The sequence below is a fragment of the Echeneis naucrates genome, chromosome 24 (genome assembly GCF_900963305.1).
Source record: "Echeneis naucrates chromosome 24, fEcheNa1.1, whole genome shotgun sequence".
Lineage (NCBI taxonomy): Eukaryota > Metazoa > Chordata > Actinopteri > Carangiformes > Echeneidae > Echeneis > Echeneis naucrates.
In genome coordinates, this window is record NC_042534.1 from 847,865 (window position 1) to 875,786 (window position 27,922).

Below are 27,922 nucleotides of genomic sequence, written 5' to 3' on the forward strand. Positions count from 1 at the left end.
GGGCAGTTTTATCAAGGAGCAGGTAATCTGCAGACAGACTCCACTATTATTACAAATTGCTCGAAGAGACAGTTCGACAGCCTCCGACAGCTCGCCCTGTGGCAGACGTGGTGCACAGAGGCATGCTGGGAGCTAAAAACCACAAGAATTCCTCTGCGGTCGGCTACTAGAGGCAACGGGCGGCAGGATCAGTGCCTGGCTCCTCAGACTCCTCCTGAGCCAAGAGGGGAGGGGGGTCTGCAGAGAAGTAAAGCCCCGCCTCCCTGCTGGCGCTCTGCAGCTCCTCTGATGTAATTGTTTAATAGCAATAGCAGTGACCCAGTATTTTCCAGGCAGGCGTCCTAACAGAGCCTGCGGTGCGTTTCTAACCCCCCCTTATGGATCTCTGTGGAGGTTGGTCATATTGTTGCAGGCTGTCCACGCCGCTCGTCTTGTACATAAAGCGCTGCTCTCAGCAGCAGAGCAGTCATTCTTCGTTTAACTTCAGCTTAGTTTTATTTTCTACTTTTAGTTATTCCTAAAGCTTTTCTATCAGGCAGGATTGTATAAACTAATTTCTCCCATTTCTTTGGTTTAGATATAATATATGCAAATGTGCTGTCAAAGAAGATTAAGACATCTTGATTTTTTATTCCCTTAAAATGGGACGAGCTTCTCAAACACTACAGTTCCCATGATGCAAGTCTGTCCTCCAAGACTCTGGGTTATTGTCTCAACGCTGCAGATCAGATGTTGAGCAGCTGTTTCCAAAGTTTCCCTCAGTGATGATTGATTGACTTGAAATAAATAAAATCGTCGGTGCTTTGATGTTGGATTCCTCAAATATCATATAACAGATTATTTTTTCATTTTGTCTCGATGTCACCTCTGACACATTTGTGTGTCTGCGAAGTGATTATAATTAAGTGTAAGTTTGTCCTTCCTCATTTAAAACCTGCTCTGATTCATGTCTTAACGAAAAATGGCACGACCAAAGATCCTCCAGGTGAATCACACCTGTATGTTTCTGAGCTCAAACACGAACAGGAGCTGCTGACACACGTGCGGTTTTAAACGGAGTCCACACAGCAGCTGATGGATCAGCAGAACCCCTCATGAGGTAAAAACTGCAGCCGCCGTTTTACAACCTGCAGACACCATCTGCTTGTCTGAGCTGACATAACTCTTCAGGTGCACGTCTGTAGTTGCCCGTCAGCTGCTCCACCTCTAATGTACAACATATTTGGTATCTCAGGTATCTGCAGAATCTGTGTGACCTCGAGACGTCCGGCCAGAACAAAGCACCGCCATCTCACTCTCAGCTCTTTTCTGTTCAACATAAATACGTTTCTGAAAGCCAAAGCAGACGTGGAGCTCACAACGCTCCGAAGGTCTAAAGTCCTGCTGCCTTCACCTTGTGGAAGCTTCCATGGAACATCCTCTTCACTTGATCGCTGTCGAAAGTGACCCTCTGAATCTCGCCACGCTCGTCTTTGTTGTAGAAGGACAGCGTCTGGCTGGAGGCTGCAGAAGGGGAAGGTGAAATTAGAAATACAATACGACAAAAATATTCAGCATATTCAAGTGGGTTTTGGCAGACAAGTGAGAACACTGGAAGCCTACAATTCCCATAATGCAAATCTGTAGTCCAAGACCAAAGACGAGGACTGATGAGAAAAAGGTCCAACACTAAGTGAAGTCTGGTGTGCCTAGCCTGTTAGCTTAGCTTAGCTTAGCTTCCTCAAATGACAGGAAACAGTTAATAACTCCCTCTCTGGAGGACCTGAACCTCAGTGTGGTCCAGACTACTGAAGCCCAGCAGGAAGTCTCACTAACAGGCCCAAACCGCTGAGCGCCGCCGCTGACATCAGCTTCTGGAGGTAAGAGGACCCGATCTCCAGCTCGTTACAGCCCACTCAGCTTGTTTTAGGATCAGATACCACTCAATGAGGAACAGCTGCCGCGCACATTTCTCACACAGACACACACATAAGGACATTTACGGTCAATGGTGACGCCCGTCTCTGGCTTGTGGTCGTTGGTCGACACCTGCCAGATGTCGAAGGCCTCGGTGGGTGAGTCGGGGAGGAGGCGGAACATGAGGATGATGGTGTAGGCGTGGGGGAGACCGTCAGGGTGGACCTCTCTGTTTTGGAGACAAAAAAAACGACAGGATGGACTCACAGGTCGCACAACCATAAACACAAAACTCAGTTCTAACAAGACCCCTGAACGACAGGAAGGAACGAGTGAAACACCATAAAATATATTAATAATATATGATCTGATTGGATCATCTACTTCCTGGTTGTATAAACCCGGTTTCCTTTGTGTCGCTGTGATGTCACTACACATTTTGGAAAGTCAGAAGTGTTGTGCGTTGGGCGGCGGCCCGTGTTCACAGTCTGGTTTTTGCACCGTCCAGACCTACAGCCAGGTCTGACCTCACAGACAGCGTGAACACACAACACTTCACGTTACCAAGTGACAAAAAACATTAACAAACACCACAAACACAAACAGTTCAGCTCAGCTGGAGACAAACAAACAGCTGGATTTTTCAAACTGTCAGTAGCCCCGCCCCCTAACCCCTCCCCTCCTTTCCTCTAAATGTCACCATCACTTAAAAGTACATTATGTTGCACTTAAGACTTGAAACAGACCATGAACTCATGAAAATGTTTACTGATGGCTGCAGCTCACACACTGATCGGTGACGTCACGGCGGTCCAACCGAATCATTTCCAACAAAACGGATGTGAAACTCACGTGCTGGGCTGACTGAGGAAGGCGTTCTTGTGCAGTCTGTATGCCGTGAAGCTGTTGAAGGAGCCCGGCTCCATGGAGACGCCTTTGACGGAGCTGTAGGTCTTCTCAGTCAGGTTGAACGCCTCGAGCATCCTGAAGCCTGTGAGGCAGCCAATCAGAGACATTTGTCAAGCTCTTATCATCACAGCAGACGGAGGAGCTGAAAATTTAGAGGACGGCAGCAGTTCAGTTCTCACCTGGTGACGTGAATCCATTCAGGAAGATCAGTGGACAGGCTGCAGGACGAGAAAGATGAGTTTCACAATAAATTCCTCAAAACAGGCAACAAAAAACGGTTTTGTGGCGAAGGGACTCACTTGATGTTGCGGTTTCACAAATGAAGGTGATGAGGTTTTCTTTAATGGTGTCAAAAGCGTCGAAGTCGTCCACGACGAAGACGTGCCTCTCGCTGGGTTTGCTGCCGATCGACTGCAGCTCCACAAAGTCGACGTCGGCGACGCCGATAGCGAAGACGCTGTAACCTGAAGACAGGAAGTACAGAGACAGTCAGGATCAGGACCAAGCTCGGTCAGACTGGTATCAGAGCTGACACAAAAAACTCCACGTCTGTCACCTGCATGCTGAAGCTTGGCAGCATTCTTCTTCACCTCATCCTGAGAGCGACCGTCTGTGATCACCACGATCACCTTGGGCACGTTCCTTCTCATTCCATTTTCCAGGGAGAAGGCCTTCTCGTAGGTGTGTTTCAGAGCCACGCCTACTCAGCGCGAAGGAAAAAGAGGGAAGAATGGCGTTGAGCAACAACAAGCAGAGCTGGATGGATGAGACGTTTGCTGACGTGCGGCGCAGATCGAACCTGTCTTGGTGTTTCCTCCTCTGTAGTGGATGTGATGCAGCGCGGACATGGCGATGCCTTTGTCTTGATACGCGTTCAGCCTGAACTCCGTCTTGGCGTTGTCGCTGTACTGCACGAACGACACCTGTTTGGAAGGGTTAGGGTTCCAGGCTCAGAATCAAACCACCTTTAGCATCCTGGATTTGTGTGAGTGCGATACAACAACAATACAACAGCTGGTTATACTAAATATACTAAAGAACTATGCGTGCTGGTCGGTCCGGCTCTCACGGGGTTAATAACTCTGCGGTGTAACTTGAGATTTTACTGATCGCTCTAAAAGTGATCAAGGATCAAAGTAAAAGCAGTAAGAAGCTGAACTGCTTCTTTGTTCTGAAGTAGTCGGAGGCGGGAAAGCGATTTTCGCTTAATGGCAGAGAGGAGGGAGTTCTGAGTAGATGAAAGCAGGAATAACATTTTCCAGATCAGTGTGAGAGATGAGTATAGATAAATATCCATTTGGTTCACAGCACTCACTTCGGTTTTGGTTTGGGATATAAAGTTGTAACTTTAAAAAACGCCTTTAAAGTTTTTTATTGTGCAGAGGACAAAATATTTTGCTGTCCAGATGGAGAGGAGCGTCATCTCTGAAGGTCTGGAAGTGATGTTAAACAACCGTCGGGTTTCTTCAAAGATCATCAGGGATTTAGTCTTTAAAAAAACGGATGGCTGCGATATCATTCCAACATGTTCACTAACAATATAACGAAACGCTACCAAAGACCGTTTGAACCTGAAGGCTAACTTTCATTAGTACTGTCGTCGTGCTTGTGACGTCCCTGACTGGCCTCATCTCCGTAGCAACAGTGGCTGAGGCTCATGGGTATTGACCTTAACATAATTATATTTATTTATTATTTATATTTCAGTTGACGCCTTCAGGATTCCTGCACCTGTTTATTGGTTTTTGGCTCTACGTCGGCTCTGGTGGGGATGTTGAAGCTGTCAGTTCATATTCATTCATGTTGCACCGTTCAACTCAGCTGCTTTAGGAGCCTTTTGTCTTGGACCTTTAATAAAAAGCCTTCAGTCCAAACCTGCATTCCTGAGGGTCCGATGACATCAAACGAGCCGATCATGCTGGAGACAAAGTGCACGACCTTGATGAAGCTGTTTTCGCCGATGCTCCAGGAGCCATCGATGAGGAACACCACATCTGCTTTGGCACCTTTGCAAACTGAGGCGAGAAAACAAAGCAATAAGGAGCTCTTAAAGAGCACCGGCCAGACCGCGGGGAACATCACAAACCAGCACAGAAAATAGGATAATCACACGGAAAGATGATTGTTTGCGAGCCGGGGAGCATTAAAACACGTGCATCAAAACAAACAATGGAGAAAAATGTACTGTATAATTATTATGGGCGAAATGAGGAACATTTGGCCACCAGAAGGTTTGAGAGTCAGCTCTGGTTAATGTGTTCCTCTCTGAAGGAGACGAGCCGAGAAGAAAGCTTTCAATAATCTTTGCTAATCCACCCGAATTTCACGCAGCACTCTTTGTAATATCCTTTCTCCTTCTTCCCTTTTTTATAAACAACTTTAACACAACACAAACAGATTCTTTGGAATGGCCAGTCTTCATTTTTCAACACCTAAGTTGTTGCTTTGTAACGGGTGTGTTCCCTGTCATGCGCCCTGCGGGGCCAGCAGCAACATGTGGTATCCATTACTCCCCCCACTGGCTCGGTTCGGATCCAGAAGGAATCTGCATTCAAACCGCCACCTCAGCCAAGAGGCTGCAGCGAGCAGCTTCCAGAACCAGAGCTGAGCTTGAATGAAAAGACTGAACCCATTCAGTGTCGGGATGAGCCGTGTTTTCCACAAAGAGGGTTTTAGAGTTGGGGGGGGTGGCTCTGTTGAACCAGGTCTCTCTGAATAAGGTGCAGGGTTACGGATTCCTGGGGGGGGTTCAGATTCATATTTGTGCTTTCATTTAAATGTTTTTCAGCACAGATGGGAAAATGTATTCAATTTCAAAAGGAGCCACTTTTTATCCTTTCTGTGGTCGGAGATTTGTGTTGTGTTCAGATTGTTTATGTTTTCAATCACAGAGAAGAAGAAGAAGAAAGGATCTTTGGAGAAACGACAGAAATGCTTTATGAATCAAAAGCAGGAAACACAACGTTAACACATGCAGGCTGGTGTTGAGGTCTCCGTCTGAACTGACTCAGGTGGATTTTACACCTTGACTCGGACAGATCATCAGCTAGAAAGTGAATCTGGGTTAAAGCTGAAAATCTGAGGCTGGTCGGTCACATTTCTACAAGACGGAACTGAACAAACCAAAAAATAAGGTCAGCTCTGTGCACGATTCATCAAAATAACAATATCCGACGACCCGGCGAACATTTATTGAATCTGTGCAGGATCGTGTCCTCGTCGTTATGCATGTAGGAGGGAACAGTTCCAGGGTTGAGGCCCAGCCCCCTTCTTGCTGCGAGGGAACAGTAGATTGTAATATCCCGGCATGATTATTTAGCCACATGATATCTGCAGCCACTTTGGGGGCCGACACCATTAGAACCCTGGACCTCGTCTCTGTGAGGCCACAGTTAGAACCACAGTGACTTCAGCTGGATATCTGTGCTCACCTGCCATTGCAGGGGGGATGGTGGGTGGAGGCGTCGGGGTCGGCGGGAGCGTTGGAACCGGAGTCGGCTTGACCACTGCGAGAGTTGGACAGAGACACAACCGTCACCAACATGTTTGGGACGAATTCAGAACAGTAAACATGAAGTCATTCTGGACTCCTGCTGTGAGGAGATGATGATGATGATGTCGCTGTCTGTGAATCTCTACAAGTTGTCTGAATGTGTTGGAAATGTCAGATCTGTCTGACTGACATGTTTATTTTTATACTGTCATACAACAGCATAAGAAAACAATGGATCAGTCGACCACAATCTTCTTCTGCATGAATCATCTCAGGCATAAATCTACCAAGTCCTTTTAATAACTTTAACTCAGATAGTTTTAAGCTCAAGTGTTCCACAGGGGTCTGTACTGGGTCCTCATTCATTCACCTTAAACATCATTTAGTTCTTTTGGCTTCTGTCTGTAAGTGACATACAGTGTTTCCTCAGTTTAGGATGTGCTGTCTTCAAGTTTATATGAACTGTTCAACCATATAAACGTTTGTTGTTGTTGGGGTTTTTTTTATATATAAAAAACAAACCTGGTATGTTGTGACGTGTTTTGGCTCTGAGTAAGAGTCGGAGTAAAAATGAGGAAAAAAGATACCAAACACTGGCATGATTAAGAATGCACAACAGAAATGAAGCTAATCTCTGATGATGGTGACACTGACTGATGTGTAAATGTGTGATGCTAAGCTAACAGAAGCTCCACCCTGCAGAGTTTAACATCAGGTCAGAGGGTTTAACTCTTACATGTTCTCTCTTTGGCGTTGACCCCCGGGCCCTCCAGATTTGGCGTCTGCACAAAGACAGTGGCGGTGTACAGCGCGTCGGGAGAAAGTCCCTCGAAGCAGTACTGAGGCAGGCCGGCTGGGATGGTGATCTCATGCTGTCCTTTACTGGCAGCTACAGAGGAAGGAACATGAACAACAAAATGAGATCCTTATCAGAATAAAAACTCCCATCCTGAATAACATTTGGTTCCATTTCAAATCCTCCTCGTCTTAGTGATGTCATCTGTTTCGCTGGAAATGTTATGTGGGTGTAAAACTGAAAGGTTTACATCTCTGCGTGACTGAGCAGTGACATTATTCATTATAAGGGTTCCTATTTACACTGTGAGAGCAAACAAACAAATCCTGTTTATGAAAGAGACAGCTAACGTGGACGGAGCTGCTGCTGCTTCTCAAGATCAGGGTTTCATCATTTTCTGTCACATGACAGACTCCAGCAGCTCCGGTGATGCAACCGTCTCAGAATGAGCTCAGTAATATCAACAAGTTATGATGGAAGACACTCCAGAATAGTTCTGGGGAAAACAGCCATGTGATCCAGCACAGTGGCTCTCATTAATCATCATTTATCAGGTGCACAGATTGACAACATCTAATCCCTGAGATACTTCATGACTGTCATGAAGAACTGGCAGCTGCACGTTCTCCTCCCACACGTGTTTTTCCGTGGCTTTTAAAAGACGTAGGAAATAAAACCGGAGAAGACCAGAGCTCACGGTTTTTCCACTCATTCATCTCACCACCGTCACTGACTGATGTTTGCATTTCCACTTGAGAACAAACAGTTGACTGATTTGTTGACTCGGATCATCGTCTGTTGCCACTCGCTGGGACGGATCGTCACATGAAGGAATTCCGATCTTCTGCTCGTGGTTAAACCGCCGTCTGTGTCACGCTCACAGCTCCATATTTGTTCTGGCGACGGGTCCGAGGAGTAATGACTACCATGTAGATATTAAGATTATGGTGCTGCCCTCACAGGTTTTCCCTGCTCTTAAACTGGGAACTGTGTCCATGTGTGAATTCAAACCAGATGGGATTCAAAGACACTGCACTAATTGAAAAGGATGTAATCTCTGCAGACGGACGCACGGTTAAACACTTAGTGTTTGGGGGCGCTTTTAATCGTGGCCAAAGCTCGCATCCTGCTCCGAGTAATAATGTGCAGAAAGGATGCCTGCAGATAAGCAGTCTGTGAGAGGGAAATAAAACCACTCTAGACACGGTGCAGACGGCTCAACGCTGCGAGGGGCTCTGTCTGCGATTCAGCTCATCTGGACTCCCGCCCTCAGACATCATCACCTTCCATCAGGATCGGACCGTCACCCTGGACCGGACCTGAAGGGCCCGCGGTGAGCGTTAACCCTCCATGTGCCACAGCGCGTTACTGGCTTCCATCTCTCTGTGAGACTGTTGAGGAGGGATCTGCTGATTCTGCTGCTTGTTTAATAGATAAATAGATTCTCTCTGCAGTCTGGAAAATGTTAGGAATTAGAAAAAGGTGTTGTTCGCTCCGTCCAGCAGTTGAGCAACAGGAATGATGTAACTGACCCGAGTGAATGTGGACCTGATGTTTAGTATCATCGATTACACAACACAAACCAATAACAGCACAATAAATCAAAAAAATTCAATGTTTTCTAAGTTACAAAATGAAGACCTGTGGACGTGATGGTGTGTGTGTGAGTGAGACGACTTACGGTCTGCTGGGTTGAGCTTGATGCGGTACGACGTTGCCGCCCTGTGAGGAGTCCATTTGATGCAGAACTTGTCGTGATCAACGTTGTAGGTCTCGATGTTGGTCACGTTCAGGTAGACTGCAGAGGACAGACAGTCAGATTTCAGGGACCGGATTCATCGTAAATGATCTTAAAGTCCTGCTGGGTCCAGTTCGAAACCCGGCCGTCAGGTCACTGGGAGCTCTGACTGATTGAACTGAAGCTTGGAAGGTTTCTATTTTGTGTCCATTTCAGTGTGACCAACATGCTTTCTCTGTTTTGTGGTTTAGATGTTTGTTGGTCTAACCATCAGAGATAGATTTGTTGTGACCTGACGGACGGCGGTCGTACGTACGTGTCGTTCCCTGGCCTTCGAGCGGCGCGCTCACGCCGCCGGTGTACTGAGCGATGACTTTGACGTCGTAGGTGGTTCCAGGCTGCAGGTTGTGCAGATTGTAAGAGCTCACGTCACCCACGAAGATACTGATGGGCTGGTCTGTGCCTGCAAACACAACAAACAATCACCAAACATCAGACTGTTGGCCCACAATTTAGCAACAGGAGCTTTAACAGTTTTTCATTTGGCTTCATTCTGTTTGCTTTTCTAACCTCACAAGAGGCCAAAGGATTCATCTGAGCAGCTGTGAGATAGTAAACACGACACAAACAGACCTGAAATCCTTTATTTTACCACAATCAATGCACAGTGCTGGCTGTTTTCTGGGACAGCAGCTCACCTTCAGGGGAGTAGATCAGTTTGTAACCCTCGACGGGAGCCGTCACAGGATCCCAGGCCACCCTGAAACGGGTGTACCACTCATCAGAGACGCGAAGGTTTCTGGGACTCAGCAGGCCGACTGTGACGGAGAGAGAAAGAACACATCAGTAACCAAACTGCACCTGACTCTTCAGGACTGTTTTGTTACAACATTAACAAGCTTCAGGAGCTGGTCCGCTGTCAGAACAGACTCAGTCCTGGTTCGGTGCTGGTGACGACAGACCATGTGGCGGTCATTTTCTCCAGTCTTAAAGTTGCCGTTTCCAGCTGACAGACAGCAGTTAGCCCAGCGTTAGCTCACCTGTACGCCCGTTCCCGTTGAGGGACCCTCCAGGCCCCTCGGTGTAGATGGCCTCCACGGTGATGTTGTACGGGGTGTCGGGGAGCAGATTCTGGAGCAGGGCGTTGTTTCTGTTTCCGCCAACCACAGCCTGAGTGGGAAATTGCCAACAACCATAAATGTTAACTTTCACAGTCACACAACGTCAGAGCAGAGATAAAGGGTTTTAAAGCAGAATGAAGATGTTTAATCTCCCAGTTTAAGTCCTTTAGTTGACCAGTCTGATTAATCTCTGAGGAGGTGAGGTTTTGCCAGTATCCTGAAGCAGCTCTGTGAAGAAACCTTGTCCCAAAAGGAACCTCCATTAGTCACAGATGCTCAGTGGAATTAATTTAGTGTGTTTATAAATGACGATCAGTTCTCTGGTCCAGCTCCTTTCGTCGCTGTCAGCTGACTCATACATAACAGGTGCTTCGCTAACAAGAAGAGGGAGAGCACAGCTGGGTCGCCTCTGCAGGTCCAGCTCGTTCTGTAGGCCCATTAATTATGGCACAAATTATGCTGTTTGTTTAACTGACCCTGTAATTAGTCTCACTTATCGCTGATTTATAATGCCAACGGAATCCTGGGATGTGACTTCAGAACATAGCTGTAGGGAGCGGACAATCACGCAGGCGTTCTTACCTGAAAACAACCTATTATGAAAGGTCGAGTATGTGAAATCAGCTCTCTGACGTTTGGATGGTTTTAAAGGTTAAGAGCAGCTTTCATGCACCGTCAGCGGCCTGGACCGGACTAAAAGATGGTTTTTGGGAACAACAATGACAGACTTATGGTCCAGTCACAGGAGGAAATATGTCCACTGACTAATAAAAATGTCAAAGGGAATTAGTTATAACTTAAACCAACAGAGCGGTGAGATAATGGAAACGTGTCAGCTCAGATTAACGTCAGGGAGAGTCTGGGCTCAGTGTTTGGTCCAGGCTGAAGGGTTTCGGCTGCATACTCACAAACTCGGTGATGGGGTCTCCGGTCAGGGGGGCGTAGGCGATCTTGTACTGCCTGACGGGGCCCTCGGCGTGGTCCCAGCCGATGGTCAGGGTGCTGGTGGTGGCGTCGAACACACGCATGTTCCTGGGGCCGGTACGAGGCACTGCAACAAAAAAAAGGGACGACAAGTCAAGTCTCTAAATCTGGACTGGAGTTTAAAAACTATTCCAAAAAACAGAATGGATGAAAAGGTGGATGTGGGCTTATTAGCCCGGTTCATGTTTTGGGTCTAGTTTGATGTTTTTGTGGACCACAAAGCAGGCTGACTGCACGGACCAATCAGGATCACATTTGTTACACTTCAGTCAAAGGTCAGTCAGGAAAACCAGACAGACTTCTACTCAGGCTAATTAAATGATGCATTCAGGATATCACTGTAACTGCACATGTAAATAATAATTGTAAAAAAAACATCACTGTGGAGACAATTAACCAGACAAAAAATGATTTGAACGTTCCATCTGCTTCATATAAGCCCGTCTGAATCATCAGAGATTAGTTTTTTTTAGAGCACATCTTATTTCTTTGTGTCACATCCATGGACGTAAGCCACAGTCATAGTGAGTCAGTGTGTAAGGTTGGCATCCTTACGTGTTCTGCCGTTTCCTTGGACCTGTGCTCCCTCTCCGTCGGCATACAGCGGCGCCACCTGGATGTCGTAGGGCATGTCTGGGATCAGGTTGTCCAGGAAGGCGTTGTTGGTGTTTCCGGGAACCAGAACCTTTCGGGAGGAAGAAACTGGAGGTCAGAAACTGAGCAGACGCAGTCGTCATGCAGTCACAGCAGGGAAGCTTTGCCGGTTCAAATCGGCCTCTTCGTCCATTACACAGATCTGGCAGCGATAATGTACATAATGACCTCAGAGCTCATCCCATGACCGGTTATCTCCCGCTGCCAAAGGTTCCCTCAAACACTAACAAAAGCACGGCGGGCTGGGTGCCAAACAAATCACTCATTCAGTAAGTGGACTGACGGATAAACAGTTTCTGCTAAGAAGCGGCTGGTGAGTGTCATCGGGTCAGACGGCATTTTCTCACAACGTGACCACTGGGATCATCTCTTGTCACTGGGATTACGATGGCGTCCGTCCTCTGCTGGTCAGCCAGCTGGGAGGTTACGTCATGGGAAACATTTCTGCTGAGTCTGCCCCTCATCTGGAGTGCAAAGCAAATATCTAAGACTTTTTGGACCCGAAGCTCTGGACCACGAAATGGGTTCCTCTGCGATGATGTCGAGGTTGACATCCCACAGCTGGCAGCACATAAACGCCTGCTGGTCTCGGGTTCGAACCCTCTTGTGGACTGAGGTCTGACCGCAGGACTGGACCACGTCCTTTGAAAACAGGACGAGTTACGTGAGACTGGAGGTTTATTCATGCTGTCATTTCCTGCTTTCTGACATGGAGCTCATCAGCTGAGTCTCGGTTGATGGAGATTCTTCTGGGTAATTATTGTTTTGTTTTGTTTTTTTTTTTATTATTTCATGTGAGTGGGCTTGAACTTAATAGGAGCACAATGAAAACAGCTTCCTGTTCACATGCTGTTAAAAATACTGCGTGGTCACAGCAGCAGACAAATTACATTGTCTGCATTCTTTATGTGACTTCGGGGACTTTTGTAGAAATGGATGTAAACTCTGCAGCCGTAAATCTGCATTTTATCTACTGACTGTCCGCTGGCTGGAGGAAGCCAGATCTTATTGAAATCAATGGGAAAATGTCCCTAACCCATTATAATCAGCTGCCATTGGTTAAAAGTAGCTTCAGCGCCTGAAGCCAGTTTGAGGTCAACTCCGCTGCGTTAGTCACAGCGAGCATATCTCTGCGCCTCCCTCTGTCTCTGACAAACTACTTAATTAAAATAAATTGAAAGCAAAAGCAAAAAGATAAACTGAAATTCTGATTACTCGGGATAATACTGTAGCATCATTATGGCATCATCAAAGCGGCCTCGCTGATGTTAGTCACAGATGTGTCCGGAGTTCAACCCCCCCACACATCCACACATTTGCACCAGGGCATGAAATTGGTGCTGATGGGGAGAAACAGAATGCTGACAAGTCGTAATTTCCATATTTTAGGAGCATTAGCATAATTACGGCTGTGCAAACATCTGCACAACATCAAATTGGACACTTAGAGAAATAAACAGGGCGAAATCAAACGGGGCCACCTGCCGTTTCCACCAAACGGACCGAGCCAGCGGCCGCTACGACCTGACGATGATCTCACCGCTTTAATCAGAGGTGGAGGAGAGACGGATGAAGAATAAAACAAGGACCAGATTTAGAAGCTGCTACTGTGGCTGCAAGTTGATTAACACACCACATTCAAGGTAAAATCAGAGCTCAGCTGATCCCAAATACCAAACAACAAGTTCTGAGCAAGAACCAAGAGCCCCAAGTAGAGACCAGATTAAGCCACCTGCTGTCAGATTGATCCAAAGTAAACCCGTTCCCTGGGAAGGTTCGCACATTTTAGGACATGGGAAAGATATCACATCATTCCAAGTGAAGGATTTATTCAAGTCAAGAGCCATCAGCGTCACAGATCAAATCATGTGACCTGAGTCTTCACCTCCACCAGAATCTGTCTCATTTAATCGACTCTGACATCAGCAGAAAACTAAATTCTGCTAGAAAATGAACATCGCTTGCTTCAAGAAAACAAAACATCTGAGGATGTCGACTGAAACTCTGGGAAATATTCTCTATACAAACAAACAAAAAATAAAGTTGATTACGAATAAAAACAATCACAGCCTGCAACGCTATCTGACCTGATATCACATAAAAACTGTTGGAGCTGTGAGATAATTCTCCCTTCATCCACTCTCATTTCATTTATCCGACACAAGTTGATGTGTTTCCGCCGCTCACCGACTCTGCAGGTCTTCCTCCGGTCAGGGGGGTGTAGGTGACCCGGTACTGCTGGACCTGGCCTGTGGCGGGCTCCCAGCGCGTGTTCAGGCTGTTGGGGGTGGGGTTGTACACTTGGAGGTTCCTGGGCGGCAATCGTGGAACTGCAGAGATCACAGAGGTGAAGAAGTGAAGATAAGAAAGAGGAGTGTCGGCTTTCTCTACTTGACAGCTTAACCAGAAAAGTGTGTTCTGAAACTGACAGCTGGTCTGTCAAATTGATCCCAGTCCCTAAAACGCCGACGGAGAGGAGGACCTGGTTTCAGGTTTTACAGGAACTGATTATCTTTTTAAAAGATCGAGAACTTTTCAGGAAACCCAAAGAACTTCAAAATGATCTGTTTTGTTCAGATTTTCTTTCAGTCTGAAATGAAAAAACTGTTTCAATGCCACAAAAATATCTGGATTTTATCAGGAGAGGGGAAAAACACATTCAATCGAAGCTTAAATGATCTTTTCAGCGAGACAAAACGTATCAAAGCGGAGGCTGAACTCGTGCTGAGTGCAGCAAAGGACTCCTGCAGGGAAATCATTTTTTAGTTTCTATGTGGAGAAGCCGTTCTGGGTTCATGCAAAAAGCTCTTAAGTTGAATTTTAAACCAAAGCAGATGTGCTGATTCTCTGATATCTGCAGCTTCACCCAATAAAGAAACAGTAGATGCAGCAGGTACACGTGGGAATGATTCCTGATGCTGAATGAGCATCACTCAGTATCTTTAAAAAACAGAACTCAGTCTGTCATCCAGGAACAAAATGAACCAAAGCCTTGAGAGAGAGATCATGTAATCCTGCTCTAAGTTTGTGTTATTAATGGTTTTATGTGGTTTTTATAGCAGCAGCTGCTGTTATTCCTCATTTTGGACTGAAAGGCTGTTTTTGTCCGGACAAAATCTGACAAATTCCTCCTGAAAACAGTGAAACTGGACCGAGTGACCGCTGATAGAAGGACATTAACGCCACACACACACACTCATATTCACTGTCTGCCCATTTAAAAGCTTAAATGAACTTTTACTGCTAAATGAAGGCAGAACTTGTTTAACTGTTCTGTATCTTCTGGTTTGGGAGGTCTTGGTTAAACCTCAATTAGACAAACTGATCAAACTTGTCACTTGGTGTTGCTTCGCTGTGTGCGTCAGCTGCAGAATCACTCAGCTTTCCAATTCAAAGCGCCTCGATGTGTTTGTGCTGGCTGTTCATGGCGAACAAACAAAAACCAACACGGACAACGAGACAGAAGCAGTTCTCCAAACACTGAGGATCTGGTTTCCTCATGCACTTTTAAAATCCTGTCTTTCATTCCTTGCTGTCAATCACCCTGAAGGAGCCCCTCCAGCTTTTGGTTTTTCCAAAGACTCAGGTTCACTTCAGGACAGTCAACATTAGACTTAGACTGTTTATCTCTGCTTCTCCTCTCGGCAGTCTCTCAGTTAAACTGTGACCTTTGACATTTGGTCACTGCTACAGGAGAAGGTTAAAGGTCAGAAGACGTCCCTCAATTACAGGTAAAGTCTCCTGGACTGTTTCTGACCTCAGTGAGGAGAAGTTGGTCTAGTTTATTCAGAATGAAGACAGAGAGATGTGGACAGTCAGATATTTGGAGCTGATTTTTCATCATTAATGAGCAGAACTCCTGATCAGATAAAGATGGAAACAACTCAAACACATGAGAGTGGTTATTCTGCTTTACTCAGCTTTTATCAGAAAAATAAGGATGAGTAACAAAAACCTGCAGTAAGTTCTGGACTTACGGGTCTTTCCGTTGTCAGTCTGGCGCAGACCTTCTCCCTCTGGGTAGACCGGGACCACGGTGACGGTGTAGGGAGTGTCGGACAGCAGGTTCCTCAGGATGGTGTTGGTGGTGCCGCCTGAGACCTGCTCCTGCACACACAGTTAGACCAGGTTACCGCAAACGCAGTTGTTCAATCGCAGACTTTGTGATGCGTGGCTGATGGAGCCTCTACGTTAACGTCATAAAATCGATGAAGCACAGGAAGCCGGTCTGATCCCTCACCATGTCCTCAGCTCCGCCTGACGCAGGAGTGTAGAAGATGCGGTACTGCCGGACGTTTCCCTCCGCCGGGTCCCAGCGAACCTTCAGGGAGCTGGTGGTTGGATCACTGACCTGCAGGTTCTTCACTCCACCCAGAGCCTCTGAAAACACAACAAAGCACTTCCTGTTAGAGTCCGGCCGGACCAGCTGCAGTTTCTGACCCCGTCAGAGCCTTCAGTATAAAAACCACGATCTTCATTCATTTCTAAAAATGAGCAAAAATCAATCAACGTTGAATTCAATCTTGATCTCTGCGATTCACGTGCTGCAACTGAACTCACTCGTCTTTCCGTTCTCTGACATCGGTTTTCCCTCCATCTCGTCGTAGATGGGCAGCAGCGTCACTTTGTACTCGGTGTCCGGCTGCAGGTCTCTCAGAATCGTGTTGGTCGAGATCCCAGAAACTTGAGTCTGTGAAAGCACCAGCAAAATACCTTTCTTATTTTCCTTAAATGAAGTAAAGCCAATATGAAGAGCAGATGAATAAAGTGGAAGTATTCGGCTCTTTTATCTGAGGATCTGTGGTCGTGGCGTCACCTTGATCTCGGGTCCTCCGGCGGCAGGCGCGTAGCTGATGTGATACTGTCTGACGTCACCGTCGGCCGGCTCCCAGCGGACCCTCAGGGAGTTGGTGGTGGGGTCGGTCACCTGGAGATTCTTCACTCCGCCCAAAGGCTCTGAAAGACACGAGACAGGTCCGTGTCCACAACGACTGCACGCTGACGTTTACTTTGTTGTATCTAAAAAAAATTATTTAAAATAAAATACTGCTGCAAATTATCCTGAGCATTTCCTTTATGCTGCACGGTGTGTCGGATGGATTTACTTCATCATTCATGGCGCTCTCTGCATCTTAAATGACCTTACCTCTGTTTTTTGGGGTTCTGCTCCAGCTGCTGGTTAAATACTGAGGAACTGAGGGACGGTTCAGGCCACTGTCCCTCAGAACTAGAACCTCAGGAAACAGACTTTGTTTCTCTAATAAATTTGAACAGCCAGATTTCTTTGAAGGTCTGGAGAACAGACACATGTATGGACAGAAGGGTTAATTTCCTGAAGGTTAATATCACGTCTGCAGTTTTGTTTTAAATACATTTGCTATTGTTTTCATGCTCTCTGTTAAAATTGTCCCCTCTGGGTATAATAAGAAAAAAAACTCCACATAAAAAAAAAGATCCAAGAAAGGATACGATCCTACAAACATCAGCAGCATGAGAAGAATAACGGTTTCAAGTTTTACAGTCGCATTGTCTCACATAAATTAAATATTTACTGCTTGGATGACAGACCAACACAGAGGGAGAGAGAGAGACAGACCGGTCCAAACCGGCCAGGAAACCTGAACATGCTCCGGGATTTTCAGCTTAAGTCTGACAGTCCAGGTAAAATATAAAACCTCTTTAGCTTTAAGTTCTCTGAGCAGCAGCAGCAGCTCAAACCACTCAGAAGACACGAAGAACAAATCTATCAACATCATCATGGCTGCGTTGATGGTGGAAATGATCCACTTCCTACAGCGGAGTGAATCAAACATTTATAAACTGCCAGCATCACTGATGGTGGACCAATGAAAGCTGAGGACCAGATCTCTGACCCCTCTGTAAAAAGGTTATGTTATTTTTTGAAGTTTTCCCGACTGAAGGACGTATCAGGCGTATCAGAGATGAGGAAGTTGTGGGAACTCACTTGTCTTTCCCTTCTCGGTCTCTCGGATTCCCTCCACGTCGGGGTAGACGGGCACCACAGCCACGTTGTAGACGGTGTTGGGGTCCAGGTTCCTCAGGACGGTGCTGGTGGTGCCGCCCGATACCTCATCCTGTTCAACAAAATGTTAAAGTGTCTGTCAGTGAAACATTTTCATGAGCCAGCGAGCCAAATTAAGCTGAGGTGAGAGCGGCTGCGGTGTCTACCACTAGCTCTGCACCGTCCGGCTCGGCGGTGTAGATGACTTTGTAGCTCCGCACGTTGCCGACCGCCGGGTCCCAGCGGACCGTCAGGGTGTTGATGGTCGGGTCGACCACCTTCAAGTTCTTCACTCCGCCCAGAGGATCTGAGGAAGAGGACCAGGTCAGCTTCTTTCTGTCTCTGTTTGACTTTATCATCTCAAAGTTAATAATTCCACCCGACTACACCGATCTTTCGATCATAACTCCTGAGCTCTTCTTCAGGAACACATTGTTCTCGTCAGTACTCACTTGTCTTGCCGTTTTCGGACATTGATTTTCCCTCCATCTCTGGGTAGACAGGCACCACGGTCACGGTGTACTCTGTGTCCGGCTCCAGGTTCTTCAGGACGGTGGACGTGGTGGTTCCAGACACCTGATCCTGGAGCAGGAGGTGGAGGAGAAGAAGAAGAGAGACAACTGTGAACTCGCTGAACTAGGATTTGGAAAATCCACATCCAGGAAATGCTGAGTTTGGCGGGCGCGGGTTGAACAACATCCCAGATTCATGGACTGCCATTCAAGTTTTCTTGTATGCGGCTTCTGACAGTAACAACAACACAGGAAGCTCGGAGGGAAAGCCGAATTAGAGCAGAAAGCCTCTATAGTCCCGGTCTGGCAGCGAGGAGTCTCTACCTGCCGGAGCTGAAGAACTATAGATGTCTTCTATGTTCACTTTATCTAATAAAAAATGCTCCCAAAGCAAATCATCATATTTCTCAACATGTCTTTGGGTGACACACTGTTGGGGGAGAAGTGAAATGGAACCACCTCAAGATATTGTCATTTCTTTACAGAAAACAGTCCTGGAGATTAGCTCAGCTATCCCACAACGCTGTTGAATGTTTCCCATTAGAAATGTAAAATTTTAAAGGCAACAACATTGTCCAGTGTTTTTTCATCTTTCGATAATTCAATGCTATTTTTTCCAGGACGTTCTCGCGTGAAACGTCCTTGGAAAGAAGTAGAACCATCTCAGGCAGCTGCCAGCTCACACAAGTGTTGGGAAAACACACATTTGAAGCCAAAACTAAGATTGAGCTATTTGCTCACACAGCACAGAACCTGGTATTACTTAAAACATAATGTTCGTACTCTGTGTATCATGTAGTCAGTACAAAGAGGCTGGTTGTTAAAGGTCCAGACGGTCTGAAGGTCCAGACAGACTGAAGGTTTTAAGGTCCAGATGGCCTGAAGGTCTGAAGGTCCAGACAGACTGAAGGTTTTAAGGTCCAGACGGTCTGAAGGTCTGAAGGTAGACCACTATGTGTTCTTTGACCATGAATCTGGTCCGGTTCTTTCTTAGTCCAGGTAAAGTATCAAAGGTCTCAGTCCACAGAGAAAGCCAGCCAGGAGTTGTTTACCTAAAATCTATATCTCTATCAAGATAGGTCAGAAAACAGTCAGCCAATCAGAAGAAAGGATCAGATCCTCAGAGAAGTACTTTGAGATGGTTTTTGGTTAAAGTCACACATACAAGATCAGCCCTTTGAAATAAAAGGCTGGGAAAGTTAAATGTGAGACCTTTAATATAAAACAGATATTTGATTCACGTTTCCTCCAAAAAGCCTCAACACCATTTGAGATTAAACTGAACTCTGACTACAGTCCACTGCAGCAGACTGAACACGGGTGAGTCTCAGAAGTCATTTTCATACTTCTTCAGACGGAGGAAGCTTCTGGCTGGCGGCCACATTTCGGCCTCCCGCTCTGCCACCTCGTCGCTCCGTTTTCAGCCAAGCTCAGCTGCTCGTGATAAAAGCGCTAAACATCTTACCACGTCCTGCTCTCCTCCGGCGGTCGGCACCCAGATCACGATGTACTCGCGGACGTTGCCTTCGGCGGGGTCCCAGCGGACGTTCAGGGTGCTGGTGGTGGGATCGGTCACCTGCAGGTTTCTTGCAAAACCCAGCGGCTCTGAGCAGAGACACCAAACAGGAAGAGGAATTCAGCGCTTGGATGGGAGCGACACACAGCTGCCGTCTGCTCAGACGTTAGTGGTGCCCAGGGGGCAATTTGTTCAGATGCTGGACGCCAAGAAAATGAGTTTTTTCCGGGAAAATTCGACTTTCACACTAAGACTGATGCTTTTTGTGTAACAACTGGTCCGGTTGTTCTGATGGCTCCCTGCTGAGGCCTTAATGAACTGCAGAGTGTTACCGCAGGGATTAAAGCCAAAGAACCTCCCATCTTACTGAAATACATTTTCACACTTTACCATATAAACATAAAAATAAATTCTGCTCGTCGAAACATACGGCTGCACTAATTTATTACGTTTAATTCCAAAGAGGATATTCTATGCTGATTTTGTTGATGATGATAAACTTTTCAGTCACTCACTGGTCTTCCCGGTGTCAGACAGCCTCGGGCCGTCCCCCTCGGCGTAGACCGGGACCACGGTGACGGTGTAGCGGGTGTCTGGCAGCAGCTTGTCCAGGACGGTTGTGGTGGTGCTCTCTGAAACTTGCTCCTGCAAAAAAAAAAACAAAAAAAAACATGTGTTGAACTTCTGCAGAGCTGTGTCTTCGCAGAGAGGCCACATTCCTACCAAACCCCTCCCCCTGACCTTTGACCTCAGGCAGGTGAAAGCTCAAACTGCCCCTGAAGGGAACAGCTGGGCCATTGCTACAAAAAACCAACAATTGATCGATAATCAATGGGCAGAAAATGAAGACATAAAAGCTTTCCTCTTTCAGTACGTTTTCACCACTTTCTCTGCAGAAATTGAGATTTAATGTGGCTAAAGTTGGACATAAATAAGCTCCTTTTCATCGTCTTTTCCTTCTAGACTGTAGAAGCAACATATGAAGCCACGTGAACAGTTTCCAGATTCCTCTGGCTCCGTGTTTAAAATTCCTCTGTGAAATTTACTTTGGCGAACGACTTGGAGGTAAAAGTTATGTCACAGGGCGAGACAAACACGAGCGGCCAAAGCTCGCTGGGATTTGTTATTTTACGGCTCTTTACGTCCTGAAGCTCACTGAGTGCTGGTGTTTGATGAGTGGGATTTAGGGACACTCAGCCACAGACATGCTCTGCCAGGAGGGACTTACATGCTTTTGTGGGGAAACTTCTTTTATGGGATTATCCTGATAAGCAGGGTGATATCACCTAATCCCCCGTTGAGCCTTTTGATCAGTTTGGTTTTGTTTTATTAACTTCTGCTGTAAAACCTGTCACACCTCACTTGTGAGAGGACCTGTTTTTTTTTTTTTTTGTTTTTTTTTTTAGGGATCAGTTCAGCTAAACTCAACCCAACTTAATCAAAAGCAACTCAAAACTTAACTTGAGTTACCTAAACTTCAGTTCAGTCAACTCAGGTTAGCTGGATTAAACTAAACTCCAGTTATCTTCTCAATCATTTGCTAATTTGACAAAACTCTTTATCCTGCCCAAGCTTTTATTTTGTAATAGCTCGGGACCACGTTCCAGTAAATCCAGTCCAGTGATAAGATCTCACCACAATCTCCGGCCCTCCATCTGTAGGAGTGTAGATGACTTTGTAGCCCTGAACGTTTCCGTCAGCAGGATTCCAGGTCACTGTCAGGGTGGTGATGGTCGGGTTGGTCACCTTCATATCTCCGACTCCGCCCAGAGGCACTGCGAGGATCGGAAAAAGTCCTTAACGCAAAGCTCGATGACACGACGCCCTCGTTCCCAGCATCTTCAGATGTTCGTGAGAAGAAAACATCCAAACAGAGACTTACGTGTCTTTCCGTTGTCGGACAGCCGTTTTCCCTCCCTGGCCGGATACACCGGCAGCACTGACACCGTGTACAACGTGTCAGGCATCAAGTTCCTGAGGACGAGGGAGGTGCTGTCCGCTGCGACCTGCTCCTGTTCACCAACATTTACAAAGATTTAAAGAAAAAAGTGGTTAGCCGTCATATTTATGTGCCTCTGGATTTGTCCTGGGAGCTGAGAAAGGAGGAGTCTCACCATTTCCTCCTTGCCACCGGCAGTCGGCACAAAGAAGACCTTGTAGAGGCGAACGGCGCCATCGGCCGGTTCCCAGTCCACGTTCAGGGAGGTCATGGTGGGTTTGGTCACCCTCATGCTCCTCACACTTCCCAGTGGCCCTGAACGGGAAGACGTGTTTGTCAATAAATAATATCCTGCTCTTAAATACTACAGTCTTAGATTGTGGTGTTGAGGGACCATTCCCTTCTCTTACTGGTCTTTCCGTTTTCAGACATGGTCTTGCCTTCCCCCTCAGCGTAGACCGGGACCAGGGAGACGGTGTAGAGGGTGTCGGGCTGCAGGCCTCTCAGGATGGTGGTGGTTGTTCCCGGTGACACCGTTTCCTGAGTTCAGCAGGAAATTACACAAATTTAGCTGCTTCCACAATCCAGAAACACACAGACACCTTTAAAAAAGGGAACTTTGGTTCAAAAGGTGAAACTCTCAATGTGCCATTACTCAGTCTACTGAGCAACGAGCTGAAGGTAGAAACAAACCACAGAGGTGACGGTTTGTTTGTTTAAATGAGGCCTGGAATCGGTTTGATTGAGGCAGTTGTTGGCTGGCTGTCCTACCAGTCCTACCATGCTCTCCTCTCCTCCGGCAGCAGGAACGTAGTTGATTTTGTACTCCTTCACTCGGCCCTCGGCGGGCTCCCAGCGCACATTCAGGGTGGTCATGGTCGGGTTCAGGACCTGCAGGCTCTTCACGCCGCCCAGAGGCTCTGGGAAAACACAAGCACAGATATTACACTCTTAGCTTCTGGGGTTGAAGGGTTGATGTGAAGGTAACAGGACCATTCCCTTACTGGTCTTTCCGTTTTCAGACATGGTCTTGCCTTCCCCCTCAGCGTAGACCGGGACCAGGGAGACGGTGTAGAGGGTGTCGGGCTGCAGGCCTTTCAGGATGGTGGTGGTTGTTCCCGCTGACACTTTTTCCTGAGTTCAGCAGGAAATTACACAAATTAAGCTGCTTCCACAATGCAGAAACACACAGACACCTTTAAAAAAGGGAACTTTGGTTCTCTGTTATTCTGGATTCATTTGAAGCTTTTTTGATTTCACATTTAAGGATGGCTCAAAGTTATGAGTGATCGGGCTGTGCTGAATTTTTGCTTTTGATGAGATGTAATAGTTGAAATGAAAAGAAAAAACTGCAATGTGCAATTAACTCAGTCTACTGAGCAACGAGCTGAAGGTAGGAACAAACCACAGAGGTGACGGTTTGTTTGTTTAAATGAGGCCTGGAATCGATTGAGGCAGTTGTTGGCCGGCTGTCCTACCAGTCCTACCATGCTCTCCTCTCCTCCGGCGGCAGGAACGTAGTTGATTTTGTACTCCTTCACTCGGCCCTCGGCGGGCTCCCAGCGCACATTCAGGGTGGTCATGGTCGGGTTCAGGACCTGCAGGCTCCTCACGCCGCCCAGAGGCTCTGGGAAAACACAAGCACAGATATTACAGGTCAGTTTAGTTGTCCTGCTAACTGACTTCCCAGTTTTGGTGACATCAGACTCTTACTGGTTCGTCCTTCTTCGTTGATGTCGGGGCTGACGCCAGTGGAATACACGGCGGCCACGGAGACGGTGTACGGAGTGTCGGGCTGGAGCTTCGGCAGGATGGTGCTGGTCTTCCTCGCTCCGACCTGCGTCTGGTTCACAGGACACACATCAGCCATTAAAATCAGATCACCTCACTGCTGTTGTGTGGAAAATTAGTGACATCAGCTGGAGGCTGCTGGTGGCATGATGGAAACAGACTGACGTCTTTATCAAAACAACATCAGTTTGTTTGGCAGGACTGTAAACACACACAACACCTGACAAAGTAGCTGTCGCATTAAACTGCACCGACGTCTCTAAATCTGTTATCAATTATCTCTGTGTCGCACAAAAGCTAAACTGAAATTCTGAAACGTATAATCATTTGGATTTTGGTGGTGTTTATGAGACAGATCCAGTGTTTCTGAGGAAAATGTCAGAAAACTCTCTGAAAATATTTATACACAAGTAAGTAAAGCATCTCTCTGCGAGGGAATCCATGCAGGCCGACGGAGGAAAAATCCTGAGCGAGCAGCTCCGCAGCAGTGTATCATGAAATGGATCCAACACTGTAAACACGCCGGTGGAGGGCATAAACAGTTTGCCTGGTAGCTAAGAGATACAGGACAGAAGGTATCACATGACGTTTGCATCAGTATTTAAGGAATTTGGACGAGTTTCTATCCTGAGAAACATTCAGTAAGTCTGTGTTTTTGCCCAGCAGCTGTTTAGTTTACCGACAGACAATCAACCCGTGATATTTTATTTATCAGACGATGTCTTAATCATGAGGTAACGCAGATTTTTGTTGTCAACAAACCCCGTGAGAACAAACACGAGAGTTCATTTCACCACATTTCCCTCCGAGACCTCTGAGATCATCAATACACAAATATACAGAAACCACAGTCGCCTTTTTTGTGGACTATTATCAGCAGCTGATTATTCCACATCTTTTTCTTTTGATTTCATGAAAAAACACACAACTGTCAAACACTCGCAGCTCCTGCAGTTCAGTTATTCCACTTGGCCAAACTGTGACTTCCATTATTTCAATTAATAACAAGCAAATGTGTGTAATTTGTGCTCTGACACTTTGCTGGCCAATCGGAGGATCATCCTCTCAGTAGATGTTGTAGTTTGACTGAAGGCTGCTGCATTTACAGTAAAACCTGGATTTGCTTTCAAAGGCTCTGCTCTCTCTGGAGCCGCTCTGAGACTTTTCTGGCCGTCCCGGGCTCCTTCATCAAATTCTGACGTTTGGTTTATGACGGTGTCTCGCAGTGTGATCTTTGTAGTTAGAAGAGTCCAATCTCACATTCCTGCTCGATGATTAATGCTGGAAATGAGCTGAAAGGAAACTGCAGGACACAAATTTTATTGTGTCTCTGAGATGTTATGACAGCGTTCCCCCAAACAACGTGTCAGGGTCGGCCGATCATGATGTCAGATCAGTCTAATGGATCTCTGATCCCCGACGACGTCACATATGTATCCGACAAGAGCGAGTTGTCGTCTGTTTCTTCGAGCTGGATGAGCTCAGAGTTTCATCGCTGCTCCGAAGAATCCACAAAACCGCTTCAGGGCCGTCACAAAAATATGGATTAGATGGAAATAGAGATTCTGGGTCTGATCTCACATCAGGGGGGCGACTCTAGTGATTGTATTGAAGTCAATGGGAAAGTATCCCCTACTTCTCCCCTTGATTTATTAGCTCAGTAAATGTTCTCCTAATGAGTTTATGATCTCAGCCTAAATAAGTTTCTTCTGGTTTCACAAAACCAAAAAATGGCAAAAGACAAAAGACAAAGTGAAGACTTCGAAACTGCAGCTGGTGTAAAACAGGAACGTCTGCCTTTTCATGATCTTTGGTGCTGGATCACTTCATTTTTCAAAACTGTTCCCATAAATGATCTTGTTTATGAAAAGAAAGGACGTCTCACGGCGTCTCTTTCCATTTTGGATCCTTTCTGAACAGAAAACCTCCCGTCAGCTCCGCCAGCTGACGACAGATTTGTTTCTATCTTTGTTTTGGGAGTCATAGAAAAAAAACTATGATGAATTTAAAGCTCCCCATCACAATCAGACATTCATCAATTTGTCATCAGGTGGACTTGAGATGCTCCCAGCGCTCAAAGAGAAACGCCGCACCCCGACAAGAGTACAAGTAAAGGGATATTAAAAAAATAAAAGATAAGAAGGAATGCAGCTCCTCTAATCCTGAACAAACAGCCGATACCCAGTGTGTGTTCACAGCCAGAGAGGGATTTGTTTTCTGGTAAAGCTCAAATTTACAAACCAGTCCAGGAACTGAAGCTAGTTTTGGGTGTAAAGAGCTTAAATAAGCAACCTCTGAAGTCGGTCTATTGTTCAGAGTCGGTGGCGTTGCTCCAGCTTTGGTCTCCTGACGCAGCAAACAGCCAAGTGATTCTGTGTGTGTGTTTTTTTATTTTGATTCAGCCTCTTGATGCACATTTACTGTTATTTAGATTAGAAACTGAAAAAAATGTCACATTGAGGTCAGATGAACAGAAACATGTTCAAATAATCAATTCATCTTTAATTACAGATGAACAATCAAGTATCTGATTTCAAAATAAAAGCACCTGCTACTGTTTGGTCCTATGGTTTAAGTTTAGGTGCGCTCATCTCCCACTAATGTGTTGTGATTCGCTGAGGAGACGTTTTTTGTAGACTCACTGTGATTGGCTCGCCTCCGGCTGTGGGCTGGTAGGTGATCCTGTAGTTCTGGACCGGGCCGGGGGCGGGCTCCCACTTGGCCGTCAGCGTGGTGGTGGTGGCGTTGAACACTCTCAGGTTTCGAGGCGGCTGTGGACTCACTGGCAGCACAGACACACATCAGGTGAGGTCAGAGAGGAAAGACAAAGCTTCCTGTGTTGTGATGAGAGCTGACAGTGATGATGATGATGATGGCGATGATGATGATGATGATGATGATGATGAAGGCAGTGATGGTGATGCTTTTCAGAGCGGGGCTGGAGTTCAGTCACTCTTCATTCAAGAGTTTATAACACACATTTTGAGATTATACCAAATAAATTGAGGGACCTTTTAATTTAGCAAATGATAACAACTAATCAATAAACAGTTTTGAAGACATTTAACAATTACAAAAAAGACTACGGGGGATAATAATGAGCTGAACTCAAAGTGGACTGTCCTCCAACCCCCCAGCAGAACCGCTGCAACAACATGCACCAAAATGGATTGGATGGTGAGGCGTTCGCTGATGAAGGATGATGTGCCCACATGACGTTACATAATGCCAGATGAATTTGAACTTGCGGCCAGAGAAATGTTATAAAAATGAAACAGATCTTAAAAACAATCATGGAGGTCTGTGGAGATGTTCCATGTTGCTGGTCCATTTGAAGCTCTGGATCAACGTTCACACCACAATCTACGACGTGTTGTTTTAATCTCTGTCTGCCTCTGAGATTTATTTACTATATATTCTATTATATTTGTGCTAAAGATGTTGAACAAACTTAATTTGAAACTTCAACCTTTCCTGTATTTTCTCTGATAAAGTCTCCACATATTCAGAATCAGCTTTCATATTTGGCCCTCAGTAAAGACTGCTCACACTAAACAAGAAAAAAATTGGAAAAATCAGACAGATCGAGGCTTTTTCTACTTTAAGAGCTCAAATAGTTGGGAAGCAAAAAAGGCCCTAAATACGATGACTTCTGTTGAGTGACTTTTAGCTTGTTGTCTGAATGATGAATAATTTACTGTCTCCTCATGTTACTTGTGGTGCGAACGCACTGTGAGACGCTAAAAGGCACAAACATGCAGTGAAGAGAGGGAAGTGTGCTCCATCAGCACCGTCCCGTCAGGTCCACAGTACCATTCCACACAAACTCATGAACATTACAGCGAAAAGGAACCTGTCCTTCTCTTATGACATACCCTCCGGAGCCTTTAACACTAGAAAGAGTTGAGAAAACAACAGCGTTATTTCAAAGGGAGTTATATCAGTGAGCTCAAATGTGTTGGCTGTTTTTGTGTGTGTTTTTTGTTTTTTTTTTGGTTGGGGGGGGGGGGGCTCGAGACGGCGGCGAGTGAGGCGGGTGGCTGGCTTACGTGTGCGCTCGTTCCCCATCAGGTCCTCGCTCTCCGACTCGTCTGGGTAGATGGCGGTGACGGTGACGGTGTACTCGGTGTCAGGATCCAGGTTCTGCAGGACGTGGGAGGTGTCTTCGTTGCTCAGGATGGCCTGAGGATGGCAGGAGGGACGCGTCAGTTTTGTTTTGTCACCGGACATCCTTTAGAGATGGGACACGTGGACTGGGGGACTCATTTTGACGTATTTTGAAAATACTGAGGAAAAGAGGCTTCAGGTTTATTTTTCAGATGTTAGATGTATTTGAGCCTGATGGAACTCTTAAGATCGGATTTAAGAACACATGACTCCACTTTTGGTCGTTCATCCATATGGACCTCTGTTCTCTATAAGGAAGGCGGCGCAGTGAGAAAATATTGGAATTAAATTTGCCTCACAGTTTTGTGTAATCTGCAGAGACTAATGAACGACATGGAATGGGTTTCATTTCATTCACAGATTTCTGGGCTCATGTCCGTCGGG

The 27,922-nt window shown here is 46.2% G+C and overlaps 1 protein-coding gene across 8 annotated transcripts in view; it reads right to left on the reverse strand.

Moving 5' to 3' along the window:
* col12a1b (collagen, type XII, alpha 1b) overlaps positions 1–27,922 on the reverse strand; it is a 78,913-nt gene that overhangs the window by 13,027 nt on the left and 37,964 nt on the right. For 4 of the 8 annotated variants that reach the window (XM_029495840.1, XM_029495843.1, XM_029495844.1 and 1 more), the window contains 37 exons: positions 27,421–27,553; positions 27,247–27,264; positions 26,014–26,153; positions 23,294–23,423; positions 23,068–23,207; positions 22,585–22,714; positions 22,361–22,500; positions 21,991–22,120; positions 21,756–21,895; positions 21,524–21,653; positions 21,277–21,416; positions 20,157–20,286; positions 19,591–19,730; positions 18,066–18,195; positions 17,781–17,920; positions 17,557–17,686; positions 16,408–16,547; positions 16,152–16,281; positions 15,832–15,971; positions 15,569–15,698; positions 13,779–13,921; positions 11,493–11,622; positions 10,862–11,004; positions 9,873–10,002; positions 9,531–9,650; positions 9,149–9,295; positions 8,776–8,892; positions 7,035–7,187; positions 6,237–6,311; positions 4,681–4,820; positions 3,605–3,728; positions 3,362–3,505; positions 3,105–3,269; positions 2,985–3,023; positions 2,749–2,887; positions 1,983–2,125; positions 1,394–1,503 (listed from right to left, as the gene is read on the reverse strand). In XM_029495840.1, coding sequence (XP_029351700.1) covers positions 1,394–1,503; positions 1,983–2,125; positions 2,749–2,887; positions 2,985–3,023; positions 3,105–3,269; positions 3,362–3,505; positions 3,605–3,728; positions 4,681–4,820; positions 6,237–6,311; positions 7,035–7,187; positions 8,776–8,892; positions 9,149–9,295; positions 9,531–9,650; positions 9,873–10,002; positions 10,862–11,004; positions 11,493–11,622; positions 13,779–13,921; positions 15,569–15,698; positions 15,832–15,971; positions 16,152–16,281; positions 16,408–16,547; positions 17,557–17,686; positions 17,781–17,920; positions 18,066–18,195; positions 19,591–19,730; positions 20,157–20,286; positions 21,277–21,416; positions 21,524–21,653; positions 21,756–21,895; positions 21,991–22,120; positions 22,361–22,500; positions 22,585–22,714; positions 23,068–23,207; positions 23,294–23,423; positions 26,014–26,153; positions 27,247–27,264; positions 27,421–27,553 — 4,743 coding nt within the window. The remainder of the gene's footprint in view (positions 1–1,393; positions 1,504–1,982; positions 2,126–2,748; positions 2,888–2,984; positions 3,024–3,104; positions 3,270–3,361; positions 3,506–3,604; positions 3,729–4,680; positions 4,821–6,236; positions 6,312–7,034; positions 7,188–8,775; positions 8,893–9,148; positions 9,296–9,530; positions 9,651–9,872; positions 10,003–10,861; positions 11,005–11,492; positions 11,623–13,778; positions 13,922–15,568; positions 15,699–15,831; positions 15,972–16,151; positions 16,282–16,407; positions 16,548–17,556; positions 17,687–17,780; positions 17,921–18,065; positions 18,196–19,590; positions 19,731–20,156; positions 20,287–21,276; positions 21,417–21,523; positions 21,654–21,755; positions 21,896–21,990; positions 22,121–22,360; positions 22,501–22,584; positions 22,715–23,067; positions 23,208–23,293; positions 23,424–26,013; positions 26,154–27,246; positions 27,265–27,420; positions 27,554–27,922) is intronic. The other 4 variants (XM_029495841.1, XM_029495842.1, XM_029495846.1 and 1 more) reach the window with 4 other exon arrangements.